Source organism: Microcaecilia unicolor, chromosome 2 (genome assembly GCF_901765095.1).
Source record: "Microcaecilia unicolor chromosome 2, aMicUni1.1, whole genome shotgun sequence".
Lineage (NCBI taxonomy): Eukaryota > Metazoa > Chordata > Amphibia > Gymnophiona > Siphonopidae > Microcaecilia > Microcaecilia unicolor.
The window spans coordinates 317957114-317975346 of NC_044032.1; the positions used below are offsets into that span (position 1 = coordinate 317957114).

Consider the following 18233-nt stretch of genomic DNA (forward strand, 5'->3'; position numbering starts at 1 on the left):
CCACAAGGCGTACCAATCCCCAGCCCTGGCCGACCCCTTGCACCAGATACCTTCGCTCCTGCGCCCGTTCGGCTGAATGCCTCTGGAGGAAATCTCGCGCCCATACTGACTTCATTCACTTCAAATTCATGCTATCCTCCTTCCAATCCTCCCTATTCCTCGCTAAACAGGACTATTACACCCAACTGACTAATTCCCTCAGCTCTAACTCTTGTCGTCTCTTCGCCACCCTCAACTCCCTCCTCAAAGTGCCCTCCGCTCCCACTCCCCCCTCACTCTCTCCGCAATCTCTGGCCGACTACTTCCGTGACAAGGTCCAGAAGATCAACCTTGAATCACCACTAAACCTTCTCCTCCTCTTCATCCTATAACCCACTCTCTCAACCAACCTACCCAGGCCTCCTTCTCCTCTTTTCCTGCCATCACCGAAGAGGAAACCGCCCATCTCCTCTCCTCCTCGAAATCCACCACCTGTTCCTCAGACCCCATCCCCACCAACTTACTTAACACCATCACTCCTACTATCACCCCCACCATCTGTCATATCCTCAACCTCTCTCTCTCCACTGCAACTGTCCCAGACACCTTCAAGCATGCCGTGGTCACACCACTCCTCAAAAAACCATCACTTGACCCTACCTGTCCCTCCAACTACCGCCCCATTTCCCTCCTACCCTTCCTCTCCAAGATACTTGAACGCGCCATTCACAGCCGCTGCATTGATTTCCTCTCCTCTCATGCCATCCTCGATCCGCTTCAATCCGGCTTTCGCCCCCTACACTCGACAGAAACAGCACTATCTAAAGTCTGCAATGACCTGTTCCTCGCCAAATCTAAAGGTCACTATTCAATCCTCATCCTCCTCGACCTATCCGCCGCTTTTGACACTGTCAATCACAACCTACTTCTTGACACACTGTCCTCCTTTGGGTTCCAGGGCTCTGTCCTCTCCTGGTTCTCCTCTTATCTCTCCCATCGTACCTTCAGAGTACACTCTCATGGTTCATCCTCCTCCCCTATCCCGCTCTCTGTTGGAGTTCCCCAGGGATCTGTCCTTGGGCCCCTTCTTTTTTCAATCTACACCTCTTCCTTAGGCTCCCTAATCTCTTCTCATGGTTTCCACTATCATCTTTATGCTGACGACACCCAGCTTTATCTCTCCACACCAGAAATCACTGCGGAAACCCAGGCCAAAGTACTGGCCTGCTTATCCGACATTGCTGCCTGGATGTCCAACCGTCACCTGAAACTAAACATGGCCAAGACGGAACTCATTGTGTTCCCACCCAAACCCACTTCTCCTCTCCCTTCACTCGCTATCTCCATTGATAACACCCTCATTGTCCCGGTCTCATCTGCCCGCAACCTTGGTGTCATCTTCGACTCCTCCCTCTCCTTCTCTGCGCATATCCAGCAGATAGCCAAGACCTGTCGCTTCTTCCTCTATAACATTAGCAAAATTCGCCCCCTCCTCTCCGAGCACACCACTCGAACTCTCATCCACTCTCTCATTACCTCTCGCCTTGACTACTGCAACCTACTCCTCGCCGGCCTCCCACTTAGCCATCTATCGCCCCTTCAGTCCATCCAGAACTCGCCCGCACGTCTTATCTTCCACCTCAACCGATATACTCATATCACCCCTCTCCTCAAGTCGCTTCACTGGCTTCCGATCAGATACCGCATACAGTTCAAGCTTCTCCTACTCACCTACAAATGCACTCGATTTGCAGCCCCTCCTTACCTCTCTACTCTCATCTCCCCTTATGTCCCCACCCGTAACCTCCGCTCTCTAGACAAATCCCTCCTTTCAGTACCCTTCTCCACCACTGCCAACTCTAGGCTTGGCCCTTTCTGCCTCGCTTCACCCCATGCTTGGAACAAACTCCCTGAGCCCATACGCCGGGCCCCCTCCCTACCCATCTTCAAATCATTGCTCAAAGCCCACCTCTTCAATGTCGCCTTCGGCGCCTAATCACTACACCTCTTCTCAGGAAATCTTAACTACCCCAACTTGACATTTCGTCCTTTAGATTGTAAGCTCTTCTGAGAAGGGACTGTCCTTATTTGTTAATTTGTACAGCGCTGCATAACCCTAGTAGCGCTCTAGAAATGTTAAGTAGTAGTAGTAGTAGTAGTAGCTTTATATTATAGATACAATATTTCACAATATGCTTGAGACTGGAAAGGATCTATGTTTTTAATGAGCTTCATCACAATCAACTTTTTGGTATAGCAAGTTATTGGGGAAAAGCCCCTTTTCTGCTTTGCATCCATTCTTAGAGGAGGAGATTTGGGGATTTCTGTAGATGCAAAATATATGTTTAAATTAATAGCTTGATAGTCCCGTGTGAAGTGTTAGGGGTTGGTATTTTTTATATTAGATTTCTTAGGCTACGTATTTAAACTGCTACTTCAAAAGTTTGTACAGCTTATTAAGGTGTTTACATTTATTATAAAGCAAAGTTGAAGGATATGTACCATTCTGGTAATTATTTTGTGATGTGTGTTGAGTTATAGGATAATGCAAATTTATTTTAAAATGTCAGTGTTTCCAAAGGGTTCCTTTTACAAAGCCGTGGTAGTGACTCTCACATGGCAAATGCAACAAAGCTTAAAGGACTTGAATGGGCTTCGTCGCATTTGCCACTCTGGGAATCACTACCGTGGCTTTGTAAAAGGATCCCAAACTTTCCATAAGGATGTATGGGGTTTATGTTTGGTGCAGGATAGACTGTTTACTTAGAAATCTGTCATCAAGTGCATGCTAAGGCATTATTTAGAAGTATACCAAGCACTACTCACACCTATATGCCTAGTGCCCTCTCATGTTAAGTGTAGGCTCTCCCAAAATGTCAAGTCTGTCTACACTACTGGTGTACTCATGTAACTCCAGACCCGCAAACCTGGGTGTTACAAAATAGGTTCATATTGCATGGCCTTAGTGTGCCTGGGAGTTTTCCAGTTGTAAACTGTCCCCTACTGTGGGAAGGTACATAAGTTGTACCTATTTTTTAAAGGCAACATAGGCACCTATGCATAACAACACTCTGTAAGCCACATTGAGCCACATTGAGCCTGCAAATAGGTGGGATAATGTGGGGTACAAATGCAATAAATAATAATAATAATTTTATGTTTAAACGATTTTTTATTGAAACTTCAGCATATTACAACTGTTCAATACAGTACACTGCATAGTTCCGCAAACATATCATGCTGTGTATATAAACTACTTAATAGAAATTAGCGTCCTAATAGTTTTTTATAACATTTTCTCCCCTATCCCCCCTTCCCCCCCATCCCTCTTAGCATTAGTAGTCATGCACACTGTATTGACCAAATTACTATAGTTTCACACCCAATGATCCCGAACTCCAATTAAGATTTACAACCTCCTCTCCATCTATACCCCGTGAGGTCTGGACTCTGATGACCCCCCCCCCCCGGGATGACGTTTGAGGAGATTTTATGTGTCAGCATTTTTATTTATGACATGCCAAATACAAACACTTCCAACAGTAGGATAATACTAACATTCAAACCTCAGATGACTAACTATATCCAAGCAGAATTAAGTGTTAAAGGCAGCCATCAAACTTTTACAGTTTCCCCTCCCCCCCTCTATCCACCCCACTCCCCCCCTCTATACACCCCACCACCATTCCTTAAATTAATCAAACTACTGAGGCCTAGCCTGGCTAAATATTAGTACATGACCTGACACACAGCAGTATAAGATTTACCATATAGTGGCTATGCCAGCAAACTTGTTATACACTCTTCCCTCCGCCCCCACTTCACTTCATACTCATAAAACTCTGCCAGACTAAAATAGCAGAACCCCCCTCCCCCCCCCCCAAAATACCCTCTACCCCAACCCACCCTATAACTTCCACGTGGATCAGCAATTTAATATATAACTTCTCCCCTTATGTGGTAGAGTATTCCAGAGTGGCTCCCATCTATCTGTGAACCGAACTCCAGGAACACTATCCCATTGTTTGACTCCACATCTATCCACCCTCATTTGTTGTATCATTTGAGTTCTCCACAATTGTAGAGAGGGGCCCGACGGGGAGAGCCAAGCCCTCAAGATTGTATTGATTCCAAAAAATATGGCCACCCCCACAAAACCCCTAATTCCCGCAGGAGGATCCGAGGTGAACGTAAAGCACTGAAAAAGGAGCAGCAGGTCCCACACCATTGAACAGTTCCACATAGATTGCACCGACTTCAAGAGTCCCTTCCAGAAATGACTCACCGATGGGCAAGACCAAAACATGTGCCCCAAGGAAGCCACTCCATTGCCACACTTCAAACATGCCCCTGTCCCTCCAATATTAGACAGCAATGCCCGTCTCGGCGATATATATATAATCGCATTATAAATCGGTATAATTTTTCTCGTTGATATATAGAAAGTCTCAGAGTAGCTTCTTAATATATGTATTACACAACCCGGGGATGATCTTGCAACCTAGATCATTCGCCCAGCTCAAAGCCAATCGCTCATAATTTGGCTCTGCTATCGTGTCCTTCAATTGCTGATGATGGAACCTCTGCGGTACCGACTGTTGCGAACCCAAAGAATAACCCTCTGTTAAGATATCTATTACATCCTCTGTTAAGTCCGTCCACAGCAATGTCGAGATATAATGCTGCAGTTGGAAATAAGCAAAATATTGCCCTGGAGGAATCCCATACTGCCTTTGCAGGTTACTAAAAGGTCTTATGCGGCCCTCTTCATCAGGGGCGTAGCCAGACACCCAATTTTGGGTGGGCCTGGGCCCAAGATGGGTGGGCAGAAGAACTCCGCCTTGTCCCACAAGTAATTTGGTCTCTCTCTCTCTTGCCCTGAATAACATCAAACATCCCCCTACCCTGCATACCTTTTAAATAGCAGATTTTCACTGGCATCAAGCAGCAACTAATGCACACTGCACATGTTGACCCCACAGCCTTCCCTCTTAGGCGACTTCCTGTTTCCGCATAGGTGGGAATACATCAGAAGGAAGGCTGCAGGGCTGGTGCGAACAGTATGTATCAGTCGCTGCTTGTAGCAGGCAAAGATCTGCTATTTAAAAGGTCCTCTAGGGTAGCATTTTCTGAAATGCTACCTGTTCCACGCGCAGGGCCCAAGAGACAGGCAGAGCTCCGGAGTCTCAATGCGTGGATGAGACGATGGTGCAGGGAGGAGAGTTTTAGATTTGTTAGGAACTGGGTAACATTCTGGGGAAGGGGGAGCCTATTCCGAAAGGATGGGCTCCACCTTAACCAGGGTGGGACCAGGCTGCTGGCATTGGCATTTAAAAAGGAGATAGAGCATCTTTTAAACTAGAAATGGGGGGAAGGCCGATAGTCGCTCAAAAGCGCATGGTTCGGGAAAAGGTATCTTGCAAAGATACCTCACAAACAGGGAAGATAGGGTTTCTGGATAATGAGGTTGCGCAACAGACCGTAGGCCAGGTGCCCTTAAATACAACTAAAGATCAGACAAAAGATGGCAAATCAATAGTGTCAGGTACTAATCATCATGCAAATAGGAACAACAAACATACTCTGAAATGTCTATATGTAAATGCTAGGAGTCTAAGAAATAAGATGGGAGAGTTGGAATATATTGCATTAAATGAAAAATTGGATATAATAGGCATTACTGAGACCTGGTGGAAGGAGGATAACCAGTGGGACACTGTCATACCAGGGTACAAAGTATATCGTAGTGATAGGTTGGACCGGACTGGTGGAGGGGTAGCATTGTATATTATCGAGAGCCTTGACTCAGATAGATTACAAATTCAGCAGGACACAAGTCACACCGTTGAATCATTGTGGGTTGAAATTCCATGTATAAAAGGGAAAAAAACGGTGATAGGAGTGTACTACCGTCCGCCTCGCCAGGATGAGCAGGTAGACGCAGAAATGATAAAAGAAATCAGAGGCGCGAACAAAATGGGCAATGTGCTAATAATGGGTGACTTCAATTATCCAAATATAGACTGGGTAAATGTAACATCGGGACACGCTACTACTACTACTAGCATTTATATAGCGCTACAAGGCATATGCAGTGCTGCACAAACATAGAAGAAAGACAGTCCCTGCTCAAAGAGCTTACAAACTAATAGAGGTACAATTCCTTGATGAAATCAAGGACAGCTTTATGGAGCAGCTGGTGCAGGAGCCGACGAGAGAAGGAAAAATTCTAGACTTGGTCCTTCGTGGAGCGCATAATCTGGTGAGGGACGTTATGGTACTGGGGCCGCTTGATAACAGTGATCATAATATGATCAGTTTTGATATCGACCTTGAAGTAACTGTACACAGAACGTCAAATACGTTAGCGTTTAACTTTAAAAAAGGAGACTATGATAAAATGAGAAGAACGGTAAAAAAAAAACTTAGGGGGGCAACTGAGAGAGTAAAAACTGTAGAACAGGCGTGGACGCTGTTCAAAAATACTATCCTGGAGGACCAGGCCATACATATTCCACGAATTAGAAAAGAAAGACGGAAGTCCAAAAGACAGCCGGCCTGGTTGAAAAGTGAGGTGAAGGAAGCTATTAGGGCTAAAAGAAACGCCTTCAGAAAATGGAAGAAGGAACCGTCTGAAAATAACAAGAAGCAGCATAAGGAGTGTCAATGCAAATGCAAGGCACAGATAAAGAAGACCAAGAGGGATTACGAAAAAAAGATAGCATTAGAGGCAAAAAAACATAGTAAAATTTTTTTTCGGTATATTAAAAGCAGGAAGCCGGAAAAAGAATCGGTTGGGCCGCTGGATGACCGAGGGGTAAAAGGGGCGATCAAGGAAGACAAAGACGTAGCGGAGAGACTGAATGAACTCTTTGCTTCGGTCTTCACCGAGGAAGATTCGGGTGGGATACTGGTGTCGGAAATGGTATTTCAAGCGGACGAGTCGGAGAAACTTACTGACTTCACGGTAAACCTGGAGGACGTAATGGGGCAGTTCAGCAAACTGAAGAGTAGCAAATCTCCTGGACCGGATGGTATTCATTCTAGAGTACTGATAGAACTGAAAAATGAGCTTGCGGAGCTACTGCTAGTGATATGCAACTTATCCTTAAAATCGAGCGTGGTACCGGAAGATTGGAGGGTGGCCAATGTAACACCGATTTTTAAAAAAGGCTCCAAGGGAGATCCGGGAAATTATAGACCGGTGAGTCTGACGTCAATGCCGGGAAAAATGGTAGAGGCTATTATTAAAAACAAAATTACAGAGCACATCCAAGGACATGGATTACTGAGACCGAGTCAGCACGGCTTTTGTGTGGGGAAATCTTGCCTGACCAATTTACTTCAATTCTTTGAAGGAGTAAACAAACATGTGGACAAAGGAGAGCCGGTTGATATTGTGTATCTGGATTTCCAAAAGGCGTTTGACAAGGTACCTCATGAAAGGCTACAGAGGAAATTGGAGGGTCATGGGATAGGAGGAAATGTCCTATTGTGGATTAAAAACTGGTTGAAGGATAGGAAACAGAGAGTGGGGTTAAATGGGCAGTAGTCACAATGGAGAAGGGTAGTTAGTGGGGTTCCTCAGGGGTCTGTGCTAGGACCGCTGCTTTTTAATATATTTATAAATGATTTTGAGATGGGAGTAACTAGCGAGGTAATTAAATTTGCTGATGACACAAAGTTATTCAAAGTTGTTAAATCGCGACAGGATTGTGAAAAATTACAAGAGGACCTTACGAGACTGGGCGGCTAAATGGCAGATGAGGTTTAATGTGAGCAAGTGCAAGGTGATGCATGTGGGAAAAAAGAACCCGAATTATAGCTACGTCATGCAAGGTTTCACGTTAGGTGTTACGGACCAAGAAAGGGATCTGGGTGTCATCGTCAATAATACACTGAAACCTTCTGCTCAGTGTGCTGCTGCGGCTCGGAAAGCGAATAGAATGTTGGGTATTATTAGGAAAGGTATGGAAAACAGGTGTGAGGATATTATAATGCCGTTATATCGCTCCATGGTGCGACCGCACCTTGAGTATTGTGTTCAATTCTGGTCGCCGCATCTCAAGAAAGATATAGTGGAATTGGAAAAGGTGCAGCGAAGGGTGACTAAAATGATAGCGGGGATGGGACGACTTCCCTATGAAGAAAGACTAAGGAGGCTAGATTTTTTCAGCTTGGAGAAGAGACGGCTGAGGGGAGACTTCGCGGAGCACCAAAAAAGTTGAGGGTCTGAGTGATGTTGAGCATTGTGACCTACATATGTCTCCCATTTTCCCCGCAAGAACTCCAAAAAATCTAAATCCTTGGCCAAGTAGCTGGGAAACCTCCATCTCTTCCAATGTTATCCATACTGGAGCATGGTCCGACACCACCACCTGCTCCAGCTATGCACCCGTGACCCATGAGAACAAGGACGCCGATATCAGTATGTAATCTAAGCGTGCCCATGATTCGTGTGCGCGAGATCTATGTGTAAAATCCTTTTCCCTTATATGCAATAGCCTCCAGGCATCGACCAGCCCCAGGGAGGTCGCTAACGCACTTAATACCCCCTTATCAGGCCCGCCCTGGGACCCGTCACTCCTGGCCCCCATGCAGTCCACCTCCGGATCCATGAGAGTGTTCATATCTCCCACCATGATAATATTTACCTTCTGATACGGAAGCAATAACTTCAGTAATTCAGGGAAAAAATGTTTATCAAAAGGTGTCGGGGCATATACATTTAATAAGTACACCTGTAGCCATATCTTGAGTAGTAGGAACCAGCCCTTCGCATCTCTTAGGATAACCTCCGAGGCATGGGCCAATCTCTTATGTAATAGTACTGCCACACCACCCTGTTGAGCCCCTGATGAGGCAAAATGAACCTGGCCCACCCAGGTCCATTTTAATTTGCCGTGCTCTTCATCGGACACAATCTGGTTTCTTGCAGACACACAACATCTGCTTGCAGGCGCCCCATGTGTGTCAAAATCTTTTGCTGCTTAATGGGAGAAGTAATCCCACCCACATTCCATGAAATTAATTTGCAACAAGCCATCCTCCCTGTGTCTCTGCCATCTCAAATATTCTCCATGAAACCCGCCTCGGGAGCCCAGCCCTACCCCCAAGGCCTTGTTACCATTTACCTCATACCACACATATAAGACACCGAACATGCTAATCCACTCCAAACCTATACATCTCCCATTTTGACCCACCCCCTCCCCCCATTCCCCTCCCCCCTCTCGAAATATCCCTAGCCCTTCCCCCCTCTTCCCCATGGCCCCCCAAATTCCTTGACAGGACTAATCCCATCCAGGTGAAATCACTACGTGCTAAGGTCCCCACTCTCCCCCAACCCCCACCCCTCTCCCACATTACTTTTACATAAATGTTTATGAGTCTTCCCGTCACCATATAATCCGGTTGGGTACATTATGTCTTCCTTCATTCCCGTCAACTAGGAATATATATAGTACAATGTCAGGAAGGATCTTCGGCCTTCTGCATCTCCCGGTTGATAAACTGCAGCTGATCTGAAGTGAAGTGAAAGGGACCCATTTCCCCACATGCAAAATCTTCAGCGTTGCCGGGTATATCAACATGAACCGTGCATTCTTTTTCACCAGCTTTGTACAGATCGGATGGAATTTCCATCTTTTTTCCTGAACACTGGCCGAGTAATCCTGGAAGATGTGCACTTGGGCTCCAGCATGGGTCAACGACTCTCTTTTCTGCCGGTACCCCCGCAGTATCTCTTCTTTGTGGAGGTAATTGTGCACTTTGATAATAATAACTCGAGGCCGCTGACCACTCTGCGCAGCCTGCCCAAGCCTGTGTGCTCGTTCGATGCAGAAGGGGCCTCTGCTGTCTGATAAGGCAAATTCGTTAGAGAGCCAGTCTTCCAGTATTGGGCCGAGATTTTTCTCCGGAATTTTTTCTGGAAGGCCAACCAGCCGAAGGTTACTGCGCCTTGCCCTGTTCTCTAATTCATCTATCTTCTCAGCTTGGCTTGCCAGTCTTACTTTTAATCCAGTAAGTTCGGGCTCACAGCGCTGCCAGGAATCTTCAAGATCGGAGACCTGTTTCTCTGCCTCCGCGGTTCTACTTATTATGTCAGCCAGCAGCCCATCAAGCTTCCCCAGCCGGCCCTCCAACAAGGTGAATCGGGGCTCCAGCGCGCTCCTCACAGCAGCTGCAAGTTGTTCCAATTGTCGGGCTGAAAATTCCGCATCGCTGTGAGGAGACGCGGCCGCCATCTTGTTTTCGCTGCTGGGTAAGGGTAGCTTTTCTTTTTCGCTTTTCGCGCCCCTCCTGGTACTTCCGAGCGGCATAGATACCAAATATTGTTCCATGCACCTTCTCCGGTTCTGCTTTGGGTTGAGCTGCGTTCAACGGAGGTTTTAATGAGGCTCAGATGGCCAGAGACGAGCGGGGACCTCGGAGCAGCACAGAATCACTGCTACTGCTTCCACCGCATCACGTGATCTCCCCCTATGCAATTTTATAAAACAGTCTATATATTGCCAAATCATTACCTCCAAACGGTTGCCTCCAAACGGTTGCATGTCTGACTTCCAAAGATTACCCTATGAAGTGTGTTGGGATTATTCTATTCTACTCTTGTAATTTATAGTCCACACTAATCTCATCAATAGATTCTAGGTGGATAACAGACATCTAACCAGACACTGATGTTTACAACAATCGTAGATTACAGATTAGGCAACTGCATCATAATAACAATTAAAATAATATGTTTTTAAAACGTTTTGAAAAAGAAAATAAGATGAAATTTGTCTTAAAACCACCAAAAGATTATTCCATGGCTTAGTTACCTGACATCCGAAAGTGTTATCAATCAACGATTTTAAATGAACAGATTTTACTGAAGGAAAGCCAAGTTTCAACAAAAAGTGATACTGCAAATTCGTTCGGTTAATTGGAGATGAGGGATAGTGAACCAAACCTTCTGGACTCATACTCTATAAAGTTTTATATACTAATGTTACAATTTTAAAATCAACTCTCTCCTTAATAGAGAGCCAATGCAATTGTCGCAAAAGTGGAGTAACCCAATCATATTTTTTAGCTCCAAAGATTAGACGAGCTGCGTATTTTGGGGCAGTTGCAGTCTAGTCTGCAGTTTTGCTGTAATCCCATCATACAAAGAATTGCAATAATCTAAGAGAGGTAAAATTATTGCCTGAACCACTAACCGAAAATGTTTGGAAGTTAAATATGAACATATTGCACGTAATTGACGCAATTAAAAAAAAACTTTCCTTACTAGTTCATTTATCTGTACCTCAAAAGATATTTTAGAATTAAGAAATGCACACAAAACTTTGGACTTCTACTATATCAAGCACTTCCTAAGAATGCAGCACAATCCTCCTGCCAATAATCCTATCTGAATTCCCAAAACAAACCAATTTGATTTTTGGCTTATTTAATGGAGGCAATTCTATAAAGAGTGCTAAAGGTTAGTTACCCAAAATCTAGACTCAGTAACCGTGAGGAGTGCTAGAACAATTCTTAGAATATGGGTGCAGAAAAGAGGAAGCCTGCATCCCTGTGGGGGGAGAGAGGGGTGAGCTCTGTTGCCACACTCCCAGAATCCTTTGTTCCAGCACCTATGTGCAGAGATTTAAAATGCTTGGACACAATCCCCCTAATTCTATATAAGTTGCCAAAAATTGTGTGCACAAATTTGGGCATGCGCATGCAATTTAATAAAGAGCCAATTAGTGCCAATAATTGGCTTTTTAACAAGCAATTATTGGCGATAACTAGATGTAATTGGTATTTACACATGTAAATTTAGGCATGCGATCTGAAAAAGGGGATGCTGAAATGGAGGGGGGTCATGGGTGTAACGGGGGCATTCCTAAAATGAATGCACGTTGTTATAGAATAATGGGGACACATGCCTAATGTAGGAATGTACATTTGCACCACATTTCAGTTGCTGCAAATGGCCGCACCTAAAGTTAGGTGCGACTCCCTGGCATAAGTGCTATTCTATAAACCACACCTAAAATACGTGCGGCTTATTGAATATTGCTTATTTTGGTGCCAATTTTTTTTAGGTACCATATACAGAATCTAGCCCAATATGTTTTTGTGCCACTCCGAGAATTACTGAGAAGTTTGAGTGCTCTGACCACAGAAGGAGTTACCTACTACTATCATTATTTCAGCAGATCAGGAAGTAAATAGTCACTGAAACCAGAGGCACATTATTAACAGATTACATTTCCTGTCTGCATACTCTAAGTTTTGTCATCAGCTCCCCCCCCCCTTCCCTGACTGAGTGTGCAAAAACAAGCTTATGAACAATGCTGGAATTGAACATTAGACCTGAGGTTCGCGCACCTGAGGAGGGGGAAGTCCACCAGCTCCAGGAGGGCACACTGGGAGCATTTTTTTGCTTTTCTCATTGCTGCATTCACAGGATGGAGAAGGGTTCTCCATTGTCCAGTTCCCATTCAGGAAGATGTCCATAATGGCCGGGGACACTGGAGGCGTGGCCCAATCTTCTTCTTCCACTGAGCACTGTGTGTCCCTAGGAAATATTTAGGTGGAGATAAATGTAACACAGGATAAGAAAATGGAGTTGTCAAGACTACATACATAGGGGCCGCTAGAAAAACTCCTGCAAAGAAATGTGGAATCTAGAATTCTTATCAGTTCCTACTTTTATTTGTGTGGTCCACTGGGATTCAACCATTGCAAAAACCTTCTAGAAAAACCTCTGCAAGCACAAGCCCAATTATGGTTCATTAATTTTTATTATTAGAAAACCTCAAAACAACATTTCCATTAGGGTATGAACAGTTTACATATCTAACACGAGTCACTGTAGCATCTAGGTCATTGTATTACATTGCCTAGCTAATAGTTCCCAATGTTCTCTGCCGTTCACCCTGATCTGCATTACTGCTCGCTCTCCAACAACTTTTCACAGTTTTCTCCCTCCTCCCTCCCTCCCTCCCTCCCCTACCCCTTGCCCCCCTCCCTCCCCCCTCTCCTATCACAGTTATAGTCCGCATCCCCCATGCTGTAATTACTTGACTTCCATTCCCATATCACATGGTCATTATCAGTCCTCTGGCCTGGGGTGTCAAAGTCAGCCAGAAAGGAGTCCAGCAGTGCCAGAAAGCTTTTATGATCTGCGGCCTTCGAACTCCCAGTCTTGTTCTCTCAGTGCGCAACAAGTGGATCATCTGTCCTCTCCACTGAGGGAGTGTAGGACCCTCCGCAGACAGCCATGCCAGTAGTATTGTCCTCTTTGCCACCATTATGGCTCTGGAAACAAACACCCGGCATCCCCTTGGCAAGTATCCCGTCAGCCGGGGGTGTCCAAACAGAAGTTTAGCCTCAACTTGCCAATGTATCGCCCAAATGGCGGCAGTCTGCTGAGCCAGCATTCTCCAGAAGGTTCTCACTCGCGGGCAGCCCCAAAACATATGGCCCAAAGTTGCACCCTCCTCTTTACATTTGGGGCACGTCCCATCTGGCGACAGTCCCATGTGGAACGCTCTTCTTGGGGGGATATATGCTCTCATTGTAAATTTAAATTGAAGCTCCCAGTAGTATGTTTGATCCGTATTCTTGCGATATCCTAATAGGTGTTCCCGTACCATGGTTGCTGTAACTTCAGCTTCCAGCTCCGTGCTCCACCTGTTCGACAATGTCTCAAAATCTGGCTCTTTTGCCATGTCCTTTAGATGCCTGTGGTAGTACGTTAGCAGGACTTTCTGCTGTGCTCCCAGCGAGAGTGCTGACCCCAGCTCTTCCTGCACATCTTCTGTCAGTGCTTCTTGTGGAAGGCTAGTAATGTAATGCTTTAATTGATAGTAGTGGAGGGACTTCCGGTGACGTCATGACCGCGAGGGGTTGAAGAAAAAAGATCTCTCCGGCTTCAATCCCCCCTCCGCATGATCAGCTCACAAACCGCGATCTAAAATTGAAATTCGCCGCAGCCTGAATCGCTAGAGAGGCCGGCAACGAACATTTTAAATTAATTGGCGGCGTGATGGCAGCGAAAAATATACATAAGGATAAGCTCCGTGGTAGAGGAGCAGAAGACAAGATGGCGCCGCCCGCAAGCCCGCCGGGCCCGACAGTGTCATCGGCCTGGATCGCCGAAATAACTTCAAAAATGTCCTCAGTGTTAGAAGACATGTTGGATCGCCGGCTCTCCCCCATAAACACTAACCTGGAAAAGGTAAAAGAACAGCTCACGGATCTTTCTCGGGACTGTGCAGGCTTTCAAGCACGTGTGAGTGAAATTGAGGATAGAGTAACGGAGGTGGAGACAATACAAGATATAACTCAAAAAAAGCTGCAGGCGATGGAGGAAAAGATTGAGTACTTAGAAAATAGGTCCAGGAGAAATAATATCCGAGTGGTGGGCCTGCCAGAAGCGTTACCCGAACGGGGCTTGGAGGTCTTTTTGGCACGCTGGTTTGCCAGTGAACTACAGTTCCCAGAAGCCTCGGGGCCAATACAGATAGAACGGGCTCATCGCATCGGGATGAAAATGACTGGCACCAATAAACCAAGAGTGGTAATTCTAAGATTTTTGAATTATGCGCAAAAACAAGAAGTGATGAAGCTGCTGAGAACTGGAAAAGCATTGGAGTATGATGGAATCCCAGTAAGATGTTTCCAAGATTATTCAGCAGGGGTAGCAACACGGAGGAGACAGTTTTCGGAGGTTTGCTCAACACTATTTCAAAAGAAAATAAGATTTGCACTACAATACCCTGCCAAATTGCGGGTCACGCATAACGGTATTACTAAGACATATGAGACGGCAGGGGCGGCTAAAGAATTTCTACAACAGCTGGGAACAATATCTTCAGATGCAAGTTGAACAGCATAGAAAAGAGAACACTCTGAGAACACTGAGTAATGTTATAAGGAAAAGTCAGCAGAGACCTGACTGGTCAATATATGACAATACAGCAATCTCCCAGCCAAGAACAAAGATGGACCACTTATAGTAGCAGAAGGCTTGGCAAGATGGCTGCAGTTGGAAAGTTAAGGTTCAATGGTTTGTGAGTTAGACTTGACTTTTTTTTTTTTTTTTCTTTCTCATCTTGTGCTGTTGATTAAGACACTATATGGCAGACATGGCCAGTGGGTGAACCGGTTTGAACCCCTGGTAAGAGGGGTGAGACCCCGTAAGTGTCTGATCAGCCTGACAATGAAAGTTATGTTTAATGTAACATTGTATAATGCGGAGGGGGGAGAGAGAGACGTAAGGAAGTCGAGGTCCTAATTGGTGGACCTGAGAATAAGGGATACAGGATTTGGGGGGGGGGGGGGGGGGGGGGGGGGGGGGGGGGAAGAGGGATGCAAGCAGGACACAAGTCTTAATTAGAAAGGATGTAGAACATAACAGTGAAGCTGGCACGGTGGAGGTGCAAGTGGGGGGGGGGGGGCAGAGGCTGGGATGTCCCCCTCGATTACAACAGTGGACATCTGTGGATATAGGCACACACCTTCAAATCCAAGAATAGTAAGAATACTAACGTGGAATGTAGGCGGAGTTAATTCGCCAATCAAACGCTCTAAGATTTTACAACAACTAAATAGGCAGAAAGCAGACATAGCACTCTTACAGGAGACGCATCTGAACCAGATTGAACATGCCAAGCTCAGCACCTGGTGGGTTGGGGATTGTATAGCAGCAAATGCACAAGGTAAAAAGGGAGGAGTAGCGATACTAATTAGAAAAGGCATAGCCTCGGTAATTAATCCACTTCTGATTGATACTGAAGGCCGTTATGTTATAATGGAAGTGGTAGTTGGGAGACAGAAACTGCTAATCTGTAATGTTTATGCTCCAAATAGATACGATAGGAAGTTCTATCAAACTTTGATTAATTTTCTGATCAGGCAACCGCACGCAGCTATAGTGCTGGGGGGTGATTTAAATGCAGCTTGGGACCCCTCTCTGGACAGATCAGCCCCGGAGACGGCCTCTTCATGTTATAATAATAGAGGCCTCTTACAATTGAGCCAGATGCTAGGCCTGGTTGATGTGTGGCGGGTGCTGCACCCAGGTGAGAAAGACTATACACACCTGTCGCGGGCTCACTCCACTCAGTCGAGAATTGACTATATTCTGACATCACGTCAGATGTTTGGGGAAGTGACAACAGCAGAGATAGGACCGTACATGGTGTCGGACCATGCCTGGGTTAAGATAGAATGGATACCAAGTGGTACAACCCCACAGGAATATAAATGGCAATTTCCCCTGGAGCTCAGCTCAGATCCAGTGCTTAAAGGTAGATTACAAGCTCGCTGGGCGGAATATAGCACTCATAATCAAGAACACATAGAAGACCCAGTTTTGTTTTGGGAAGCGGCTAAGGCGGTTCTTAGAGGCGAAGTTATAAGTCACACGCACTTTGTGAGGAAGACACGAGATAGAAAGATCTTGCGTTTAAGTAACCAACTTTGTAAGACACGGAGGAGATATGGGGAGACACACGCGATAGGTGATAAACAACAAGTGTTAGAGCTTCAAACCGCCTTAAATGTACTTTTGCAAGAAAGGGCACACAAGTCACAGCTCTACTATAGATATATGCTTTATAAACACGGTAATAAAGCAGGCAAGTTAATGTCAAAAATAATTAACCCCCGGGGAGGGACTAAGAACATTTTGGCACTGAGGCAAAGGGGGGGAGGGCTCCACACATCAGATAAAGCAATATGTGAAACTTTTCGGGCCTTTTATCAAGGGCTGTACGCTTCCCCAGAGGAAGACGGTCTGTTAAATCAGATGTATTTAGAAAATCTGGCTTTACCAAAGCTTACAATACAAGAGTTGGACAGTCTCAATCAATTAATTACTGAGGATGAAGTCAGTCTAGTTATTGCCCGCAGCCCGCGACTAAAAGCCCCGGGACCTGATGGTTTAAGGGGAGAATTCTATAAATTAATGGAAGGAGGAGTTATACCTGCAATTACTAGATTTTTGAACCAACTGATAGAGAGACAGAGGTTACCCCCAGACTTGAATAGGGCTCAAATAATAGTCTTGTTGAAGCCGGGGAGGGACCCTCTAGAGCCGACATCGTACCGGCCTATCTCCCTATTAAATTATGATACCAAGTTGTTGGCAAAAATCTTGGCTAATAGACTGGCGAGGCTGCTCCCAAGGTTGATTCATGAAAGTCAGGTGGGATTTGTGGGAGGTAGAGCAGTGAGTAAAAACTTGAGAGCAATACTGACATCACTAGAACACAGCTCGCAGGCGAAGGTAGCATCATTGCTGATCAGCTTTGATGCGGAAAAGGCCTTCGATAAGGTTCACTGGAAGTTCCTTTTTGATACACTGGAACATTATGGATTTTCAGGGAGATTTGTTGAGGCAATTCATGCTTTATATGCCAACCCATGTGCCACCCTGAGAGTAAACGGGATAGAATCGGAAAGTTTCTGTATTAGGAGGGGCACAAGGCAGGGGTGCCCATTGTCCCCTCTTCTCTTTGTTTTGGTTTTAGATCCCCTTATCAGAGATATCATGGCAAACCCTTTGATCCGGGGAGTTGGCTTAGGGACCCACATGTTTAAGATTGCAGCATTTGCGGATGACATTTTGGTACATCTCACAAACCCAAGGGAATCCTTAGACACGTTACTGGAAACCTTTCGTGAATATGGCGATTACTCAGGTTTCCGTATTAATCTAGACAAATCAGAAGCGCTGGCTTCGCCAGAGGTGAACCAGAGGGATTGGGTCCCTGAATTTCCGTTGAGATGGGCTAGAGAGTCTTTTAAATATTTAGGAATCCGACTCACAATGAATACATTAGATTTATATCAGTTGAATGTTAAAATCTTACTGGAATATACTAAAGCTAAATTGGACTCTTGGATGAGTTTGCCACTGTCATTAATGGGACGGATACATGTAGTACAAATGGTGTTGTTTCCGCGCTGGTTGTACGTTCTTCAAACTTTACCCATACGCCTATCGCGGTCTGATTTGAGGCGGATGATGCGTCTTTTTGGTAGATTTTGTTGGGCAGGCAAAAAGCCCAAAGTTAGCCAAAATCTGTTAATAGGGAGCTGGAGACAGGGGGGAATGGGTATCCCGGATGTGTTCCTATATAATCAGGCGTGTTTGCTGCGCCACTTAGGTGATGTGGTGAATGCCACACAATATTACACACCTATGGGCTTGGAGGAAGCTTTTTTTGCTCCCTATGACATATTAGCATTGCTCCATTTACCTC

General features: G+C 45.4%; 1 protein-coding gene across 1 annotated transcript in view; it reads right to left on the reverse strand.

Moving 5' to 3' along the window:
* Nucleotides 1–18233, reverse strand: part of ABCA1 (ATP binding cassette subfamily A member 1) — a 706841-nt gene that overhangs the window by 258766 nt on the left and 429842 nt on the right. The window contains 1 exon segment of the mRNA XM_030194329.1: nt 12346–12535. Coding sequence (XP_030050189.1) covers nt 12346–12535 — 190 coding nt within the window.